Source organism: Aethalodelphis obliquidens, unplaced genomic scaffold (assembly GCF_003676395.1).
Source record: "Aethalodelphis obliquidens isolate GAN/ISIS:26980383/991018 unplaced genomic scaffold, ASM367639v1 scaffold41, whole genome shotgun sequence".
Lineage (NCBI taxonomy): Eukaryota > Metazoa > Chordata > Mammalia > Artiodactyla > Delphinidae > Aethalodelphis > Aethalodelphis obliquidens.
This window is the reverse complement of record NW_020837985.1, coordinates 17,099,022-17,119,581: the sequence shown is the minus strand read 5'-3', so window position 1 is coordinate 17,119,581 and position 20,560 is coordinate 17,099,022. Positions and strand designations below refer to the sequence as shown.

The 20,560-nt window shown below is 59.5% G+C and overlaps 1 protein-coding gene and 1 long non-coding RNA gene across 2 annotated transcripts in view; one reads left to right on the top strand and one right to left on the bottom strand.

Annotated features, from left to right (window-relative positions):
- Window positions 1–787: 787 nt before the first annotated feature.
- On the bottom strand, window positions 788–19,267 carry SPATC1 (spermatogenesis and centriole associated 1). The gene is made up of 5 exons (XM_027132228.1): window positions 18,672–19,267; window positions 10,471–11,046; window positions 9,829–10,344; window positions 9,579–9,718; window positions 788–1,931 (listed from the first exon to the last, which is right to left on the bottom strand). The coding sequence occupies exons 1-5, from the start codon at window positions 18,880–18,882 to the stop codon at window positions 1,602–1,604; spliced, it is 1,773 nt and encodes a 590-aa protein (XP_026988029.1). The 5' UTR covers window positions 18,883–19,267; the 3' UTR covers window positions 788–1,601.
- Window positions 15,759–20,560, top strand: part of LOC113633778 (uncharacterized) — a 32,356-nt gene continuing 27,554 nt past the window's right edge. Inside the window, exons 1-2 of the long non-coding RNA XR_003438327.1 lie at window positions 15,759–15,824; window positions 18,663–18,868. This is a non-coding gene — a long non-coding RNA (uncharacterized LOC113633778). The remainder of the gene's footprint in view (window positions 15,825–18,662; window positions 18,869–20,560) is intronic.

The window sequence follows — 20,560 nt, the reverse complement described above, 5'->3', positions numbered from 1 at the left end:
AGGCGGCTCTGTGACCCTCCCCCAAGAAGCTTCCAATCTGGGGGAAGGGCTGTTGGTTCGGCCCCGCGCAGTAGGCCGGGCCGCCGGGGCACGCGAGCCAGGTGGAAGCCAGCTCTGCGTCCGCGGAGCCTCTTGCACCCGCTCTGCTGCATCCCAGGACCGAGCCGCCTCCCGCTTGCTCAGGCGCTGCCCTGCCCTCCACCTTCCTAATTCGAGCTGTGAACCAGTTCCTAGAGCTCTTAAGGTTGTCTCTTAAATTGCCCTGAAGTTTGGGCCAGGGCTGCCCTTCACACCTACAGACATGGAGGAGAAGGGGCTTCTGCTCCCCCCCCCAGCCCCCAATTTTCCAGAAATCCCCGATACCCTTTACGAATCAAGAGCTGGTGCTGGGTGTGCTCGTGGCCGTGGGTTTGTCGTATTGCTAAGCCTTCTCGGCAGGCAGAGCTGGAAGGTCTGCATGTGTAGCTCTCTAACATGTCTATACACAGAGGCCTTCCCTGCCTTTCCCAGGGGTCTGGCTTCACCTCCTGAAGTAGCAGCCCGGCAGTGAGGGGAGCAAGCAGACGGAGCTCTGGGGCCGAGCACCCCAGCACGCGCTACACCCCTCTCCGCACCCCTCGCTGGTTGCTGACGTGAGTCCCCTGCTTGAACCCAGACCCAGGGCTCCTCTGTTCACTTGCGGTCCTCAGGCTGGCAGGCAGCGGTGCTTCCAGAGCCTCCTTGACTGGGGTCCGCATCCCCACCACCTCCCCCTCTTCAGGCAGGCCCTCTGCTCTGCCCCACGCTGCTCTCCTCTCCTCACGCACGTCCTGAAGGGACCAGCATCCTGGCCTGCACCCCTCTGCATCCCGCACTCTCCCTGAGCCCTTCCCGCTCCGAGTCTCTAGGTCACCTCCAGGAATCCCACCCCACCCCATCCCCACTCCTGCTCTCCCCTGCTCTGTTCGGCTTTCCATTGGCCTGTGCACCTCAGCTCTGCCCCTGCAGTAGGTGGGATCTGCCCTCGCCGGCTCTGACTCTCCCAGTCCGGTCCCTTCCTGCGGGGCCTTTGGCAGGGACCCCGTCTCCCTGGGCTGCGCGGTGCCCAGGTTCCTCCTGGCTCCCCTCCCTTTAACGTCCTCCTGCCCTCCGTGAGGTTCCAGAAGCACTTGTTGCCGCCTCGTGCAGAGGGAGGCGCTCCCACGCCCACATCCTTCTCTTGACGTCGCCTCTGCCTCCTGCTCTGTGCCCAGGCCTCAGTTCCATGCCCGTCACCAGGCCTGCTGGCACACCACGACCCTTGCCTGCCAGCTGGGCTCCTTCCGGCTCTTCCCCCTCCAGGTCTCAGGGGCTCCTGTGCTCCCACTGCCAGGCCAGCTTTGGGGCCTTTGGAACATCCCCCTTGGTAACACAGCTGCTGAGCTTTGGTCTTGGGGCTCTCCCCAGGGGCCCCGGAAGGGACGTGAACCTACAGGGTAGGCGGGACTGAAGGGGAGCTGGGGAGGGGGCGCTGGCGAGCCCCCCAGAGGAGGCAGCACCACCCAGGAGTACCAGCGCAGGCCCAGCGTCCGAGGCGAGCTTTAATGGCTGTGCACCCAGGTGCGGGCCACAGCGAGCCAGCATCACCAGATGAACATGGGCTTGCCGTCGTCGTGCGCCAGCTGGCTGAGGCAGGACAGCAGCAGCAGCGCATCGGCGAGCATGCTGGGGTGCACGGTCTCCACCAGCACGCGCTGCAGGAAATCCACAGTGTAGGAGACGCCCTTGGACGCGGCCAGCTCGGGCCGCTCCCGCAGGATGCCATAGGCGTTCACCAGCTGCTCGGTCAGTGCCGGGTGCACCCGCCCGTCGTAGCCCAGGCTCTGCAGCCGGTTCATGATGCTCGTGTAGCGCTGTGTGAGTGTCTGGCACAGCTCCTCATCCAGCTTGTGGTCACTGGGGTTCAGGGAGGCCTGAGGGGACAGCAGCCGTCAGGGACCCTCTGGCCCCACCGCAGCACATAAGCAGGCAGGCAGGTGAGGGGCGACGGAGGCCGGGGGGTGTGGTTGTGGGGGGAGCCAGATCCGGGGGGGTGTCCTAGGGGGGGTGTCCTGGAGGCGCTGAGAGAGGCGACTGTGGGCTTCAGGGCGAGGGGAGCCCTGTGGGCTGCGCCTGAGCAGAGAGGTTCCAGAGGCCCCATCACCTGCTCCATCCACCGCCAGGGGTTCGGACTGAGCGGGGGCCACAGGAGCTGGGGACAGAGAGCATGGCTGGGGGTGATGAAAGACGAGGGGGCGTCCCAAAGCCCCCAGGGTTGCCTCCTGGGTCCCGCCCCGCTTCCTCTCAGCCTTTCCTCCGGGCCCCCCGTCCCAGCGCCCCGTGGCCTGCACACCCCCGGCGGGCGTCCCTTCCCACCCTCATGCTGCACCGATGACCCCAGGCCCAGAGCCAGGGCCCTGAGTCCCAGCGCTGGGGGTCTGCTGCCACCGGGTGCCGCTCCCAGCGCCTGGACCCCGGGTCTGCTGCCACCGGGTGCTGGCTCCTAGCGCCTGGACCCGGGGTCTGCCAGCAACCGGGTTCTTTGCCTCCATCTTCATCACCTGTGACCGCCCTGCCGGGCTGAGCTGCGTCCCGCAGCGTCACCCCCCAGCCCCGTCCCTCCCTCCACTGCCTTCTGGGGCCTCAGCCGTCTCTGCTGTAGCCATTTGAAGTTCTTCATAATTTTGAACAAGGAGCCCTGTGTTTTTGTGTGCACTGGGTCCTGCAAATTAGGTATCTGTCACTGGTACCACTGCTCCCAGGCCTGCAGAACGAAGGTCTGAAGTGTACGTAGTGGGACAGGGTCTTTCCCCGCTAGAGCCCCCCTGCACTTTCCACTGCTCCAACTTCCAGGGCCAGGGCGGACCGGCAAGGCCCGGATCTGGCCCTGCTCACCCTCTTCCCGCAGGTCCCCAGACGTCCACCAGGCTGGCTCCCAACCTGCTAGGGATGCCGGGACAGTCTGCTCAGGCACTGCCTTCTCCAGGAAGGCCTCCCTGTCCGCTCCCCGGATGGTCACGTGAGCAGAGCACCAGGCTGATGCCTGGGCTCAGCCCAGGGGCCCCCAGAGCCCTAGGCTCGCACCTCTGCTGCCTGGTGACACTAGGACGGGCCTGGCTTCCTGACCTGGGCGCCTGAATCTTCTTCCATTTGCCTGTTTCCAGGCCCCGGGGGGACAGACGGCAGGAGCTCAGCCGGCATCTGTGGGTGAGCAAGCGGACCTGCGGCTGCTCACACCGGGGCGACCGGGGAGCAAGCCGGTGGATAGCGTTCAGCCTCGGCCCCTGCGGGGGCATCGAGAGCCGTCACCTGCTCACCCCCGGCCGTGGCTGGGCTGCTGCTGTGTGCCAGGCTGGGCACACGGAGCTTAAGACACGAGCAGGAGTCCGACGGGGGCACATTTACGCTGAGAGACGAGGCCAGGGCTGCCCCTAGGAGGTGACCCCTTGAGAGTGGAGGGCGACAAGGGGGAGTGGGTGGGGAAGAGTAGGACAAGCACCCCAACAGCACGGGGGCAGCGGGTGTGGGTCCCCGCCCCCAGTCCCCTCAGGCTTCCCCTGAGAAGCTGCGGGCCTGAGCAGAGCACGGGGCTGGAGGTGGCGGGCGAGCGGAGTGCCTGTCCTAAAGGCTCGGAGACGCCTGGTGGGCTTTATGGTTTTAAGAGATCGTGCTGACCACTGGCAGGGGCTGGACGGAAGCTGGCGAGAGAGGGTGAAGGGTTCTGTCCATCCATCCTCACTCTGCAGATCTCCAAGCCCTCCCAGTTCAGGTGTGAGCAAAAGGCCCTCAGAGTTTACAGTGAGGACACGGCCCGGTAGAGGGATGGTACTGCGAGCGCTGCCACTGGGATGGGGTCCTGGAGGGAGAGGTCGCTGAAGCGAGGCCTGAAGGACAAGGACAGTGGAGGGAAGAAGTTTCCAGGCTGGGGAGCAGCATGCATGGCACGGAAGGTGCCCGGACGCCGGGTGCAGAGCAGGGCCCCCGGGGAGAGTCGGGTTCGACGGCCGCCACCACGCTGAGTGTGAGCCTCGCGTTCCCTGCTGGGACTGCAGGAAACACTGCACCGCCTGACAGCGCTGCTGTGAGGACAAAGGAAACGTCTCTGGGGGCGTCAAGCACAGCACCCGGGCCAGTCAGCTCTGCTGCACGGGGGTCACGTCTACAGGCGTAGGAGTAGAGAAGGAGGGGCGCCCAGGGCGGTGAAGTTGGCCCCGGTGAGCCCGGGTCTGGGTGGGGAGAAGAACGAGAGGCAGAGCTCCTGACGGCTCTTCTTGTTGACTGAAGGCCTCGGAGGGAGATAGTGAGCTCCCCGAGGGCAGAGACTGTGTCTGGCGCCCGCTTGGCATATTCTGAACGCTTGCCGCTAGCCAGGCCTGAACAGGTGGAGCGGCAAGCTAGCTGTGGACCAGCTAAGGTGACAGCAGTTTGGACCACGGGGTAGGAGCGGAGGAGAGAATGTAGCTGTGGAGGTGGACGTGGAGACAATCAGAGTGGAGGGGAAGAATCTCTACAGGGCGAAGCCGCAGGGCCTGGCACTGGAGGGGATACGTGGGGGGCGGGGGCGCGGGGAGGCACATAGACTCACACCTGCGAGACCCAGCACGCGTGCTCATCACGCAATCTTTCCGTCCTGGACCACACACAGCACCGACCATGCGCTCAGTGAGGGGAAATGGCAGCAAATACCAGAGAATCCGCGCGGCGCGGCCCTCATTCTCCAAACGCAGGGCAGGCGCGTTAGAAGCCAACACTCACGGGCAGCCAGGCGCCCCTCAGACGGTGGCCCCGACGGACTCAGGGGTTAGAGAGGAAATGCAAGGCAGCTCGTGAGATAGTCAGACCTGAACAGCCACACACCACCCCTCTAGCCTGCAGGGCTGCAGCCAGAGTGCCACCAGAGTCAGGCTGGAGCCTCGGCGGACGTAGCCGGGGCTGCCAGGAGACCGTCGCTTCTCCCCACCAGCCTTGAACAGCGGAAGCCTCCCGCTCTGCCTGGACCCTAGAACAGGGTCCACTCTGGCTGGGGTTCCCTGGTACCGGTTGTTGAGGATTTTGAATATCTCCCTGACCAGAAGGAACTTCCTTGTCCTAAATGTAGTTATTTAAAAACAAAAGAGATGTAAAATAAAATGATTTAAGAGCTCAACCCAAGAAAGGAAAATAAAGCAAAGCTAACGGAAGGAGAAGGGAGGAAATAATAATGAGAAGTGAGGAAACACAATCTGAAGAAGGCTCAATAGAGAGGATGAGCAAAGTCCACACCCTCCACTGAACAGGGCAGCGCCTCCCCCTTCTTCTAGGTAATGAAATGCCCAGCTGAGACCACCACGTGTCCCACCATCCTGCAGGGGGACCTGATGTCACTAAGTCCGAGCCAAGGGGAGGAGCCTGGGACTTCGAGCACCACCCCCAGGCCGAGTCCCGGGACGCGGGGACCCTGGGGACCCTGACGTGTGCGAGGGGCTGGTCAGCAGGGCCCCACAACCCTGTGGAGAGATAAACCTCTGGCTATTAAGTCATGTATTCCTGTCACAGAAACTTGGCACGATCTCTAAAAATGTAGCGAAGCTGCAGAACTCATAAACAGCAAACAGAGCCTCCCAGGGCATCTATAAACACCAGGGACGCAGTGTGGTTTATGAGCAGAGTATCTTCTCATGTGTATCAATATGTTAACAGAAAAGGGCGGGGGAAGAAAACTGTGTGGTCATCTCAGTGAGAGAGAGAAACAACATTCTAAAAGTTCAGTATTTGTTCATGAGTAAGAAAAAAACCAAGCACTCTGGACAAAGGAGGAAGAGGGAACTTCTTCACCTGGTGAGGCAGATGCTGAATGTGGCTCACTGGCTTCTGTCCTGGTGCATTCTAGCACCTTCCTGAACTCTAAGAGGCTGGACGCTAAACATCACCTATTCCAGGCTCCCCTGTGGCTCAGGTACCCCTCTGACCTGGGTTTCCGCCCAGCAAGTACAGGTGCGTGGACCTCGTCTCCTGGAGGAGACAGTGCAGGCAGGGGCTGGGCTCTCTGGAGAGCGCACTGGCTGTGGCACTGGTTCTTCGGGGCAGCCGTACCAAACTGCAGGCATCCGACTAGGCGTGTGCGTGCTGTTCCCGGGGCAGCAACGACGATGGCGTGTTCACTCCCTTGCTGTCTGGCATTTTTACTGGCTGTGTAGCAGGCAAGCCCAATTTGGTGTCCTTCCTGGAGCCTGTCTGAACACCTAAACATTTATAATAAACCCCTTTCTGCCTATATCAGCTAGTGTGGATTCTGTTGTGTGCAACCGAGGACTCTGACTGATTTGTCGAAAGAAGATCTGGCAAAAAGCCTGGAACACACATCGCACTTAACCGGAAGACTAGAAGTGTGTGTTTGTAATCACGTCAGAGACAAGATGAGGTAGCCTTATGATCTGCTTTTAAAACGTGCTGTATGGGACTTCCCTGGTGGTCCAGTGGGTAAGATTCTGAGCTCCCAATGCAGGGGGCCCAGGTTCAATCCCTGGCCGGGGAACTAGATGCCACATGCATGCCGCAACTGAGTTCGAATGCCGCAACTAAGAAGTCCACATGCCGCAACTAAGAAGTCCACATGCCGCAACTAAGACCCAGCGCGGCCAAAACAAAAAAAAAATTTTTTAAGTGCTATATGATATGATTGTCTACAGAGGAAAGCCAAAATGATATACAGACTATCAAAACTAGCGAGGGGGTTTGGCAAGGCAGCTAAATAACAAATCAGTACACAGAAATCAAGAATGTTCTGAGCAGGCCAATGCGTTGGCCTAGAGAGCATCCCGGGGGGACCACGGGCAGGACCGAGGTACCACCCTCAGTCACCCTCACACTGATGCAGCTGGACTCAGGGTCTCCTAGGACAAGGGCGCAGAAAGGAAGAGAGCCAGAGCATCTCCCATGGAGCAGATCTTTGTGTTTGGGTAGAAGAACTGACAGTAATGAGCACTGGGATAACTTTCAGTTGAGCTTAAAAGACAGCATAACTGTCTGCGAACTTACACAAAAGTAGATAGCCACGTTCTATGGAAAAAGTCAACGAGTCCTCATTGAATATCGGGTTCCATTACAGTGTTCAGCGTTAAAGCTCTACGGCATTCGGGAAGCAAAGGACCCCAGTGGGCCGACACCAGGTTTCACCTGGGTTGGTGAATCTAGGTAGAATTTAGGGCTTCTAGCAACCGCCAACATTGGAGGTCAATGTGCCGAGAAATAAACAAGATGTCTCGATGAAGGGAAGTGGAAGCCTGGGCGAAGTGCAATTAAATGCAGATGGGAATCGACGAATAATCCAGCCAAGGAGGCAGGACGGCTTGAGACCAGGAAGCATCTTTATGATCCTCAGGTGGGACCGGAGCTCAGTCAACCTGCAGTGGGCCCTACAGAAGGCCAGCCAGGGGCTATCCTGAAGACAGCTTCCGTGCGGGTGGGCTGCAGTGGAGCGCTTCCTGGGAACAAGGGCAGCAAGTGTATGATCCTGCAGCTCTGCTCATGGCTGGATGGAAGGCGCATGGGGCCGGAGGCCGTGGAATTGGTGACGGTGGCCGATGGGCAGAATGACCAGGTGAGTGTTGTGGTGAGAACCACCACCCAGAGGCCGCCAAGGTGGAGCCTGAAGCACAGGCTCAGGGGCACCAAGCTCCTCGACGTCCTTAAATACCAAACAAATTGTCTTACGTGCGTTCTGCTTCCTTTTCTTGCCTCTTCTCTAAAGAGTTGCCGTTTAGTGCCGTGACTTAAGTTCTCCGGCATAAGCGGCACCTCGCAGGCAAGGTGGAGAGCGGCGTGGAAGCGGAGGACCTGCACGCACACACCCTCCTGGAGGGTCCACCTTATCCTCCGCATAAACAGCAGTTTCAAACAACCAGAAACCTCTCTCCATAGCTTGATGTCTAACTTCTATGTGGGCAACTAGACTTTCACTTATGATTAAGTGTAGTCTTTGCCAACTAGATATCAGATGCAGCATTTTAGAGACATAAATATTGTGCTTCTCCCGCGTCATCTGCCAAGTTTTAAACAGCCGCTGCCGGGCTGCACTCATGGCACAGCCGTGGTGGCGGTGGTCCAGGGTAGGAGTCAAGGCTCGTCAAACCCAGCATGGCCAAAGCTGGCCCCGCCGACACAAGCAACACAGGGATAGCCAACATGGCAAAGATGGGAAACTTCCCCAGTTCAACCTATAAACCAATGAAAAACTAAAAATTTGAACTAGGTTTTTCTTGGAAATTGCCAGACTGATCCTAAAATTCATCTTGAAGAGCGAAGGGCCAAGAGGAGCTACGACGATCTGGAAGGAGAGATGCCCTGGCTCCCTTGGCCTCCCAGGATTAGGACACTGTCACCTGGGCAGGGCCAGACCTGCAAACCTGGAGCCCACACTCGTGGGACTGGGAGAGGGGACCGAGGCGGGGCCGGCAGCTCCAGCCTTAAATGGGACTCGAAGAGTACAAACAATGAAGGAGAACATGGGACTTCCCTGGCGGTCCAGCGGTTAAGACTCTGCGCTTCCACTGCAGGGGACGCGGGTTCCATCCCTGGTCGGGAAACTAAGATTCTGCATGCCACGTGGCACGGCCAAAAAAAAAAAAAGGAAAAGGTGGATAAAAAACGTGGATTATTTTGGTCTCATTAAAATTACAAACCTAACCAAAGGACACCTTAACAAACGGAGAAGGCAAGCTCAAACCGGGACACAGACGAGCCCACTGTCGCTGAACGTGATTCCTGCCCACTCACAGACCCAGAGCCACAGTCCATCCACGGATAAGGACGGCCAGACAGATAGAGGCCGGGAGCACCGAGGGCTACTTCGCGAGGGAAGAGTAAACGGCTGAAGGGCCGCGGCGCCGACGCCCGCCCCCTGCCCCACCCCTGCCCCACCCCCGCTCCACCCGAGTGGGCGTGTCGGTGGGGAAGGGCGCGCACCGGCTCATCCTGCCCCGGCGCAGCCCAAGCCCCCGACGCCTCCCACTCCAACGTGCCTCCTACACGTGGTGGCGAGGAGACGCGCCCAAGCGTGTTTGGGAAACATCGTCCTCTGTGTCCCTCAGTGGGAGCGGGCTCAGTGGAGGGCATGCTGGGAATACGGAACGAGCCCGGCCTGAAGACCCTGGCCACCAGGCCGCCAGCTGCTCAGAGGCTCTGAGAACTGCCTCCCCTGCACCCCCCAGTGACACTTGAGGACTTGGACAGGGCGAGGGAGAGACATAAGGCGGCAGCTCTGCCAGTCTGGGGAGGGCCCGTGGGAGCGGGGCCTGGCAGACCCGAGGCCATGGCAGTGGCAAAGTGGGAGCTCACAGGCCTGACAGTGCTGGGGCCCCTCTGCTGCTCTGCCCTCTGGGAAGGCCGCCCTGGTGGCTGGGACCACACACTCCTGCTGCCAGATGCCGCGGACACCTGCTGGCCACTTGGACTGAGTGCGGTGTATCCTCCATCCCAGGGTGCCCGCAGATTCTGATGCGCTCTGCCTAGCCGGAGTGCAGGGGCCCCCGGAAGGCCGTCCCCAGCCCTGCAGGTGGCGGGGTAGGCCCTCAGGCGGTGAGCGGCAGGTAGGCACAACACACCTGAATGATCTTCTCCGGAATGTTGGAGACCGTGAAGCCGTAGAGCCGGACACGCTCGGGGAAGATGCTGGACAGGATCCTGCGGTCCAGCTGGAAGGCGATCTCCCCCACCAGCCTCTCCGAGGCCAGCTGCTTCGACTCTGGGGACAACAAGGGGTGGAGGGAGTGGTCAGTGACCGTGGTCAGCAGCCCAGGGGGGTGCCTGGGAGGTCTCCTAGGGCAGCCGAGGAGACCCCAGACTCGTGCTGACGTCGGGAGCTGTCAGGGAACTTGCCGGTCTTCCGGTGGGCTAGCTTCCGCTCCAACTGCAGGGTGCTTTTCCGAGACGGCTCTGCCACGCGTGGACCTCGGGTGTCGTTAACTGAAGCCGGTGAGGACGAGGCTCGAGGCTGGGAGTGGGGGTTGTGTGCAGGGGAGTGGAGGGTGGGCGAGAGCCGGGTCGGGGAGCGGTGCGTGCGGGCAAAGGGGTGTGGGGTGCTTGAGGGCCTATAGCTGGTGGCAGCTTGGGGAGCGGGAGTGAGGGCAGAGGCGAGGATGGTGATGTTGTAGGAGGTGGCCGAGGCAGGGACAGAGTCAGAGACCGCTTGTCCCTGGGGGCCACCAGGCTGTGTCCGGGCGTCTGGGGTGCTGTAGGAGAAGGCTGTCGCGGGGCTGGGTGTGCCCATGGGACCGACGGGCGTGGAGGTCTGCATGGGCGCACCCACAGACGTCATGCTGAGGGGCTCAGGCTCCTGGGCAGGCTGGGGGTGCTCAGCGGAGGGCGGGGCTAGCGACGTGGGGGAGGGGCAGAAAGGAGAGGAGGAGGGTTAGAGCGAGGCAGGGCCAGCGCCTACCAGCCTGGCAGGGGCCCCGCCCCCTGGGCCCCCGCTGCCCCTCCCCCTGCACCGGTTACCTTCTGCGGTGGCAGCAGGCCCCCCACCCGCTGAGGGATGGGGTCCAGAGGGGCATCCTTGCAGCGGCTCTGCCAGCCACACCCTTGGGGCCTCCAACAGCACCAGACTGCTCACGGGATTGGCCGGAAGGTTCTGAGAGACACCTAGGGGGGCAGCCGCGGAGGTGAGCAGGGGGCTGCTCAGAGAGAGGGCCACCGAACCTGTTACAGCGTCCATAAGGGGGCTGCTCTGAGGCACAGCTCGGGGGCCTGTCAGGGGGCTGCTGGGAGTCAGGGGGCCAGTCGAGGGCAGGCCCAGGGAGCTGGCCGGTGTGCTCGCCAGGGGCACTGCCACGGGGCTGGCCAGGTGGTCGCTCAGGGGGCCAGTCAGGAGGCTGGAGAGTGGGCTGCTCTGTGAGATGGGCCCCAGGCCGGGCAGCAGCGTGTTGAGAGGGCCCATCCGGGCGCTCACGACGGGGCCTGCCGCGGGGCTGGGCTGCGGGCTGTCTAGCGTGTCGGCCAGGGGCACCAGAGCCGCCATCCCTTCTTCCAGGACGGGTTCGTTTGCTGCTGCCGGGGCCGGGGGCGGGAAGACACCTGGGGGACATGGAGAAAGCACTGAGACCCCAGGCTCTCTCCCCACTGGGGCAGGGCCTGCACCAAGATGCCCATGTGCCTCTGATGAGCTGACCAACTCTCTCTGAGCCTCACCTCTAAGCGGGCATCTGTGGGGCTGCTCAGTGGATCCCACGCGAGGGTCTGGCCCCTCATCCCTGTGCTCCGAGGGAGCCTGGTCCCTCCCAGGATCACCTCTGTAAACGCCGGCCCCCCAGCCACCAGGACCTTCCACGCTGCCTGTCCCTCAGACAGGCCCACTGCCTTGAGCCGCTGACCCCTCACGGAGGAGAGGAGGGTCTGAACACGTAGGTCGCCAAGTGGACCCCTCTGTTCCCAGGTGGTGGGGGAGTGGGCCCGGGCCTCCTGACTGCTGTCCTCTTGGGGACGGCCGAGCCTCACCACGTGGGGGACCCTCAGGGAGGCCAGAGCTCAAAGCTGCTGGGAGCCTCCCGTGGAGCCCAGGGTGTGCCTGGCCCGTACAGGGCCCCCGCCTGCCTGTCGCCGGGGATGCAGGCAGAGGAGGGGGTGTTGCTTCTCCCCTGCGTGGGGCCTGGGAGCCCGTTTGCCCTTGGGTTCCTGAGGAGACTGCCCTCGGATGACTGAGTGACCGCTGTTTGGGGGAGAAGGCCCCTAGGGAGGGTGCAGGAAAGGTTTCTGTGAGTGTGCAGTTTGATTGAAAACTTCCACATTAAAAAAAAAAGCAGTACATGCTTATTATAGGAAAAGAATGGAAATACAGAAAAGTCAGAAAAGATGAAAACCACTGGTGGTCCTGTTATCCCACCGTCCATCATATAGCAAAGCTCCGCGAAGGCTTGAAGACTTTCTCCACGTGTTTATGTTGCTCAGGGGCTGGCGAACCCCTCTGTAAAGAGCTGGTGAAAAGAGCTCCAGCTCTCCTGGCCATCCGGCCTCTATTGCAGCCGCTCAGCTCTGCTGTCACGGCTCCGAAACAGCCACAGACAACACGGAAACAAATACACATGGAAGCTTGGCGACAAAACGTTACTTGTGGGTGCTGATATTAGAATTTCATGGACTCAGTGCATGTCGTGAACCAGCAGACTCCTTTGGGTTTTCCCTCAGCTCTTTAAAAAGGTAAAGTCCATTCCTAGCTCCCAGGCCACGCACACGTGTGTGGTGACTGCGTACGTGGCCCGTGTCCTTATGTGCCCCGCCTCTTCCTACTGGGCCTGCACCACGGCTACCTTCAGCATCATCGTTCCTGGAAAACAGCGCTTATCGTGGCTGCGGTGGTGCCCGTCTTGTGCACATGCCATTGTTTATTGAGCCTGTTTCGGCTGTTGGGAGAATCAATTGTCTCCAGTTTTCCCAGTGACAAAAATTCTACTATATAAATCTTTATTATCTTTCCCCCCGAAAACAGACATTTGAGAGGTTCTTAATGCACACTGCTAAGTCTATCCACTTTCAGACCCCTCAGAAACATCTGACATTCCCTGAGAAGTCCGGGACTTGTTACACTGATGCCGCCCTGCACAATGTGTGCCAGGATGTCCTGCCGTTTATTTTTGTTTTAAGTTTTGTTATTTTTTCCCAAACAAATAACTTAAATTTTCAGAATCAAATCAACCAGTCTTTTATGATTTCTTGCTTTGGCTTTTTTGGATTTTTGCTTTAGGATTGAAGAGACAGTGAAGCTTGTGGCCCAAAGGGAAGTATCCCACGGAGAGGAACGGCGTGAGGGAAGGAGCAGGCGGTGCGGCAGAGACGGGTGACGGGGCACGGAGACCCGAGTCAGGGCGTTTGTCCTTCCCAGCCTGTCTCCTCTTGGGGGAGCCTAGGGTCCGGATGACATGGGAAAGGACCACTCGGGCAGCGTCTTCAGGACTTGGGAGAGAAGACGGTGCCTGCGCGGCCAGGTCCTCATGGTCTCTGAGACCCAGGGGATCTGGTTTCCATCTCACTGATGTCCCCACCTCCACTGGTGTCCTCTGTGTCCCTCGCAGATGTCCCTGGGCGTTGTACCAACTCAGCATCTCAGTCCATTTTCTCCTTCTCCATCCCTGCACCCAAACACTGATCGAGGGGCCGGTGACCCCGCGTCGCAGAACCCAGCGCACGCTTCACGGGGCTCTTCTCGCAGGTGGCGAGTGGTGTCCACGCGGCGGGACGTTCCTCCCTGTTGAAATCCCGTCTTGGTTTGGCATCCAGGTTCCCGGTCACCCGGCTTCCTCCAGGTGCTTCTGGGCCCACATCCTCTGCCCCCGGGGGCAGCCCCAAGGCCCACCTAGAGTCTCCTTCCCCGCAGGAGCTGATGCAGCTCGGACGCTCTGGACCAGCGCAGGCTGCTTACTCTCGGGCTGGACTCTGACTCACATCCCGGTGGCCTGACCCCCTTCTTCCCAGGGTTCTGCTGGGGACTCTGCCGCCCTGGCGTGCCGGCCGCCGACGTCTTCGCTCTTTCAGTGGCTCAGGCCTCAGATGGTGCAGCCTCAACACTTCTCTTTCAGGAGCCCCGAGCATCCCATCTGTCTGCAATACCTTCAAGTACGTATATCCAGAATCCAGCACGTGTGCTCCTCCCAGCTCCGGTCCATACCAACACTACCCTGCCTGGATTATTGCAGGAGCCCCCTGGCTTGCTACCTGTTTCTGGCCTCTCCCCTCACACATCAGCCAGACTGTTCCAGTTAAAATGCCCACCAGCTAGCTCACCGTCTCATTCTGAGTGCTAGGCGGTTCAGTGTCCCGCGTGACCTGGCTCGTCCCTCTCTCTGACTTTCTTCTCCTCCTGGTCTCTCCCTGGCACCTTCTTCTTCAGCCCCTCGGGCCTCCTTGCTGTTCCTCAAATGCTCCGGCACGCTCTTGCCTCTGTCTTTGCGTTGCTGTTCCCTCTGCCTGGAACGCTTTTCCCGTGTGCACAGCTGGCCGCGTACTTCCACCCGTCCTTTCAGTTGTTACCTCTTCAATGAGCTCTTCCATCCCAAATCACCAGTTTCCTTCACCCCACCCGTTCCTTCCCCTTTCTCTGGACTATGTCCTCCTTAGCACTTATCTCTCTCCAAGATATTCTCCATTGACTTATTGGTTTTTCCTTTTTCCCTCGATTAGAATGGAAGCTCCGTGAGGGCAGGGCTTTGTCTGTTTGCTCCTGTTTCCCAGTGCCTAGAACAGTACTTGGGCCACAGAAAGTGTTCAATAAATATGAAGAACATGATGTATATATGAGCACAGATAAAACTTGATGATTAAAAAAGGTCAGTGTAGGATTATCCACGGGCCTAGCCGCTCCGCGGCATGTGGGATCTTCCCGGACCGGGGCACGAACCCGTGTCCCCTGCATCGGCAGGCGGACTCAACCACTGCGCCACCAGGGAAGCCATGTCCATGGATTTTTGACCCATTAGGGTCACCGATGAGAATCTCAGGAGCAGCCTGTTGAAATCTCTGGCTGGGAGATGGGGACATTTGAAAGCACAGAGCCCCAACCACTGGACCTCCAGGGAATTCTCATGAACAGGAGTGCTCTGAGCCAACAGGAGCCCCAGGTCGAGCCTCGGTTTAAGAGATTTCAGTCCTATAGCTTTGTATTGTAATGCAAAATGTGCAAGTTTGTTTTAACCTTATAATTTAACCTTATAATTTAACCTTATAATTTATATTTTGCTGATTTAGATTTACGAGTTGAAATGTTCCTAGGTACTTTACTACATACAGTATTAGAAACTTAAAGAGAACTTAGATTCACTGCATCTATATAGGGTTTTTTTTAGCTTTTTAAAATAATTAATTAATTAATTTTTTGGCTGCTTTGAGTCTTCGTTGCCGCGCGTGGGCTTTAGCTAGTTGCAGTGAGTGGGGGCCACTCTTCCGTGCGGTGGCTTCTCTTGTGGAGCATGGGCTCTAGGCGCACGGGCTTAGTTGCTCCGCGGCATGTGCAATCTTTCCGGACCAGGGCTCGAACCTGTATCCCCTGCATTGGCAGGTGGATTCTTAACCACTGCACCACCAGGGAAGCCCTATGTTTATTTTATACATAAGAATTATTTGGGTCCAGGAAGGTTTGTTTGTTACATCGGACTATTGAAGCTAAAAAGAAAAGCAAATGTCTTAGATCTACAAATGCAGTTTACAATGTTTCAACCGTTTAAGCGAACTTGTGATTTCCTCCCCCAGCCTGCTCCTCACAGGGGCAGCTCTATCCTTCCCGGCGAGGCCGAGGGCGGGACTCTGGAGGGGCCCCACTCTGGTCTCCCGCCCCTCGTCGCGTCGGTCAGGACGTGCGCCACACTGTCCTGCACTCGGCCGCGCCCTCGCGCCTTTTCCCTGGCCGGCCCTCGGGCTCCGGGCTGCAGAGCCTCCCCATCGGTCCCTCCCGGGCCTGCCCACCACCCGTGGCCTCTCCGGCCTCGGAACCCTCCCTCCGCGAGGACGTCGGCCCCGCGAGGACCAGGCCGGGCCCACACCCGGGCAAGAGCGGCCCGGCCACCGAGACCCCCCGGTCCACGCGGGGACGAAGCCGGGGGTCAGTCAATGTGGCGGGCGTCAAAGCCGGCGGTCGCAGCGGGCGGGGCGCCAGGGAGGGCCCTGACGGGACGGAGCCCGAGCGTAGGGGCGGGGCCAGAGTTGCGGCGCCGCTCAAGGGGCGGAGCTAGCGTAACGGGGCTGCCCTGAGGGGCGGGGCCTGAGGGTCTGGGCGGGAAGGTGTTGCTCGAGGCCGGACTCGAGGAGGCGAGACGGGTGAGCAAAGGCCGCTGGAGCCCAGGGTTCCAAGAGGTCTGGGGCGGCGGCAGGTGAGAAAGAGAGGGGGGATGGCGACAGGTCCTGAGGAGGGGACTGGCCCTGAGAAGGGGGCGGGTTCTGAGGGGGGACAAGGGTCTTAAAAGAAGGGCAGGGCGGGATGGGGTCCTGAGGGGAGAGGGCTGTGAGGGCGTGGGTTCTGAGGGTGCACAGGGGTCCCAAAAGGAAGGTGGGTCTTGAGGGGGGATGGGGTCCCCAGGGGGCTGGGTTCTGAGGGGGGACAAGGCTCCTAAGAGGAAGGCAATCCTGAGGGAGGGCTGGGGTCCCGCGAGTGACGGATCCGGGGGCTTAGGGTCAATCCCTGGGGTGGGGGTGGGGCGGGGGTAGGGTTGGGTCCGGGGTGGGAGGTTGGGACTTGGGGGAGGACGGTTCCTGAGGGGAGGAGGGAGGCCCTGCCGGGGTAACAGGCCCCGGTAGGATTGGGGGGAGGGGAGGGAGGCTGTGAGGAGCAGGGCTGCTCAAAGCCCTTCGGGAAAGAGGAAGAAGGCTGCTGCCCGCCTAAGGAAGCAAGAGAAGACAGAGGGGCAGCGGGGTGGGGGCCTGGGAGGAGGGGGGAGGGGGGAGGCGCCCAGCAGGAAGGGCAGCAGAAGCCCTCCTGCCCCCCTGCTGACAGCCTCCCCGCCCGAGCCCTCGGGGGGAGGAGCCGGCGCGCGGGCCGCCCCCGCGGTGGGGGCTTGAGCCCTCGGCGCAGCCCTCACTTCCGCTCTGCGCCCACTGCCCCGACGCCCCGCGCACCTTCCGTCTGCGAGACGTCGGGCCCGAGAGAGCCCCTGAGCCCTCAGTCCCCGTGCATCCTGGCTCCGCCTTCCCCTGCCATGTTCGCAAGGCCAGCGCCTGAACCGCATGGCCTTTCTTCCCCGTGAAATTAATGCAGCCAACAGCGATGGTTACTGATTTCCCGCCGCGCAGGCGACCCGCTCTGCCCACGGAGGCGTGCCTTCTGCCCTGGCTGCCGGCCTCTCTAGGTCTCTGGGACGCTGGCCTCTTCCGTGTCATGTGCCAGCCCAGCTGGCGTCCGCGCCCTTCCGTGGTGGGCCCAGGCTGTCGCTGACCGGCCCTTATGGCCACCTGCCTGCCTTCCGCATGTCTGTCCGCACCCCCGCCAGCCCAGTGCTGCTGGAGGCGGCTGGTGGCTGCTGCCTGCGAAGCCCACACATGCCGGCACCGTTTGCGCCCGTTACACACCTCCCGGTTCCCCTCTCACTTCCTCCTGCCATTTTCACTTTATTTCAGACTTTCCCCATCTTTTTCTCTCCACCCTGACTGTCAGAGAATGACATTTGTTCCAGAGAAAATTGAAGCCACGGTTCCAGAGTTCTGCAGCTTCCCACCTGGTGTTCTCACCCACCCTTCCTCCTTCCTTTCCCCGGCAGTGGACGGGATGCTCTTCCTTCAGTCAAGGCAGCCTCTGCTCTGTAAAGCATTCCTTTTCTCTTTCGTATCTCCCCTTTCCATAGAAATAAACTCAGGTCTCTGCCATCAGGAAAAGCAGCTCTAGACGCCATGCCCCTCTCCAGCTGGCGCCCCCTCCAAGCCCTACTTCATGAACGAAGTGTCAACCGTCTATTCTCTCCGTTTTCTCCCGCACTCTCCACCTCACTCCTGGGCCTTTCCTGCTCACAGTGCGGTTGAAGCTGCTCTAGCCGAGGTTCCTAACGCAGGTCATTAGCACCTTTCTTGCTCCACCTCTCAGGTAGCCTTTATTCCGCTGACACTCTGTCCCCTTCGAAGCTGTCTCGGCTTCTGTGACATTACACTTTTGAGGTGTCCCTTGTCTCTCTGAGTGCCCCTTTGCCAGCTTCTCTACCTGTCTTGACTCAGGACTTGTCCCCAGTCTCTCCTCACTGTTCCTCTCTCTTTCCAGATCGTCTCACCCCTCCTGCGGCTTCAGTTATCAGTGACTCTTCCATCTTTTCTCTCTAGCCCTGACCTCTCCTTTGAGCCTCAGGCTCACACCTCCGCTGCCTCCTGGGTGCTCCAGGTGGATGTCGTGAGAACGTCTTAGAGTCAGTTTGTCCAAAGTGCAACTTATTCTCTTCCTCCAAGACTGAATTTCCTTCTCCCAGGTTCCCCCTGGCCGAGAGCACAAATGGAGGCTTACATATGATATGTCAGTTAAAAGTTATCAGTCAAGCTAACGACTGTTAAATTATGTTCTATCTGCTTACCTGACAAATAAACCTTTGTAACAACCTGGAAGGTCAGGTTTGATTTTAGGACTCCTGTACTCCCTGGAGTTCTGTGCCAGAATGCGGTGGCTTGGGGAGAGCTGGCCCCTGGGCAGCTTCTGTGTGAACGCCCCTAACTTCTCTGCCCATTCTTCTGTCTCACCCTGCCCCATACCTCCTCTCCAGCCCCAGGGCTGTCACACACTAACGATTTCAAACCTCAAGCTTCAGTCCTGGCTTCTCTCCTTGGTCTCTAGACTCCGGTGGTCAATTCTGAGTGGAGAGGGATGGGGCAGGGGGCTGAGGGTGCTGGGAGCGGGGGGATGGAGGGGAGGGGGGGAAGCTGAGGGTGGGTGCCGTATTGGGTCCAGTGGGGCAGCACCTTTGGATTCCAGGGCTGGGAAATTCTCAGTCTGTGGAGCTGCTTGGAAGTTCACCTGAGGGGAGGAGTGTGTGGGTGGGCAGGAACTCCTGCCATCAGGTGAATGGGGCTGGTGCCTAGTTTTGTTCTTTTATCGTGGTTGCCCTATGTCCTCGCCCTCCCCTCACCCGGTGTTTGTTGCTATCTCCGCCCTTCTCTCCACGATTTCCCGAGACCCCAGCACAGAGTCTCTCCTCTCGGGTGCAGTCTCACCCTTCCCTCCCCGCTTTTCTTGAACCCAGGCCCCTTGCAGTTACCCTGGTGTTGAGGAGGGTCGGTCGCTGCCTCGCCCAGCCTGCTGCTGAACCCGCTGATGCCCAGGCCACCCGCCTGCATCTTGATCGCCGACTTGAGCTCGTGATTCTCCCGAAGGAGCCGCACCAGCTTCTTCAGTTCCTCATTTTCCCGCACCAGCCTCTCGATCTGATGGCGAAGCCCCTCGTAATTGGTGAGTAGAGACATGCCCCAGGGCAGCGGGAAGGGTGCGGCTGTCAGCAGGGCGCTGCACCTGGAGGCTGCCCAGGGCCCGGGGCCTCACCCGGGCTGGAAGAGGGCACTAGAGTTTGCAAGTTGCAAGGCTGGCCCATGGGCCTGGGTATTGTGAGGTCAGAGGCTGCACCTCCTCCAGGCCTCTCTGCTCTACCAGGCTCAGCTCTCCGTGCCTCCAGGCCTGAGCGCAGGCCCTGCTTCAGCCTGGAGCATTCCCACCCCTTCTCTGTCCAGCCGGCTTTCCTCTGTGGAGCTTCCCAGCAGCCGCCCTCTAGGCTTCCCCGCAGGCGTGTCCTCCATCACAGCACCTACCTGGCTCTGTGCGGTTAGCTCTTTAGCGCTGTTTCACTCACTTCACATCCAGGGCAAGGACTGCGACTCGCCAGCATCCAGCAAAGGGCCGAGTGCCGTGCAGGTAGGTAACCAGTGAACATCTGCTGAATGAAGACTCATCACCTGCCTTCCTGGAGAGGGTGCCCTTCCCTTGGGATCTTGGGCGCACCTGGATTTAGCTGTCAGCCTTCTCCTGGGGACTAACATGTTGGACAGCGGGACACTGGGCTATGCTTTCTTCTGACGCCAGGTGCTGAGAGCCTTTCCCTGGCTGCTGGCCCAGGGGCTCCCTCGTCTAAGCAGTCGGCTCCCTATAGCTTGGAGTTTCCATTTCTGATGACTCAGGTTCCCCTATTCCAAATTCCCCAGCGGTGCCCCCTCTGTGCCCACTATTCTCTGGCTTCTTGAATTTTCCTGACTATAGTCCTTCGAGAACCCAAGACTGCATTCCCCATCAGGTTCCAAGAACTCACATCTCTGAGTCCTTATCGCACTCCCCCTTTTTAGAGCCGTCTACACAGAGAAATTTGCAGGCCTGACCTTGGGAGTTGTGTGAGGCCACGTCCTTGTGACCTCCGCTGGCTCTGCGGGCATCTGCTCTTGAACAGGAGAGGGTGGTGACGTCCTGGTATAAGACAGAGGGCACACTCCTGGCAGGAGGGTGGGGGTGAGGATGGAGTCGAAGATCAGCCAGGGCTGGGGCCAGTCTGAGTGGAGTGTTCTACCTGGACCTCACAATGGGGGGCCTGCCCTCACCTTCCTCTGACGCCCCAGACTGTAATCATGGCTGAATCACTCTGGCCCTGGGGACCAGGGCTGAGATTTCTTCAGTGGAAGAGATCCCCTCTGCACACCCTCAGCTCTTCACAGAATGTCTCTGCTGGGTTTTCCTCCAGCATGTGAAAATAAGCCTGTCACGGCTCTCTCAGTCGTCTTACTGCGCTGTTGGCCTCTCCTTGGGTTGCTGCCCTCCTTGCCATCTGTGATGGTTACATTTTCTGTGTCAGCTTGGCTGGGCTATGGTGCTGCCCAGGTATTTGGTCAAACACTAGCCTAGTCATTGCTCTGAAGGTTGACTTTAAGTAAAGCAGATTATTCTCAGTCACGTGGGTGGTCTTTATACAATCATTTGAAAGCCTTAAGAATAGAAAACTGACGTTTTCTGGGGAAGAAGGAATTGTGCCTCAACGCTGTCCTAGAAATTCTGCCTGAGTTTCTGGTCTCCTGGTCTGCTCCACAGACTTCGGACGTGCTATTTCCCACGATTGTGTGAGCCAGTTCCTTAAAATAAACCTTTCAATATACAAGAACGCTGACT

Bases quoted from the DNA above. Each gene is read 5' to 3' on its own strand.
- SPATC1 (XM_027132228.1), bottom strand. From the start codon at position 18,882: ATGTCTCTACTCACCAATTACGAGGGGCTTCGCCATCAGATCGAGAGG. The intron at 9,719-9,828 runs GTCAGCACGAGT...TGTTGTCCCCAG, and splicing joins GTTCCCTGACAGCTCCCGAC to AGTCGAAGCAGCTGGCCTCG. The intron at 1,932-9,578 runs GTGTGTTGTGCC...CTGTCCCCTCAG, and splicing joins TTCCGGAGAAGATCATTCAG to GCCTCCCTGAACCCCAGTGA.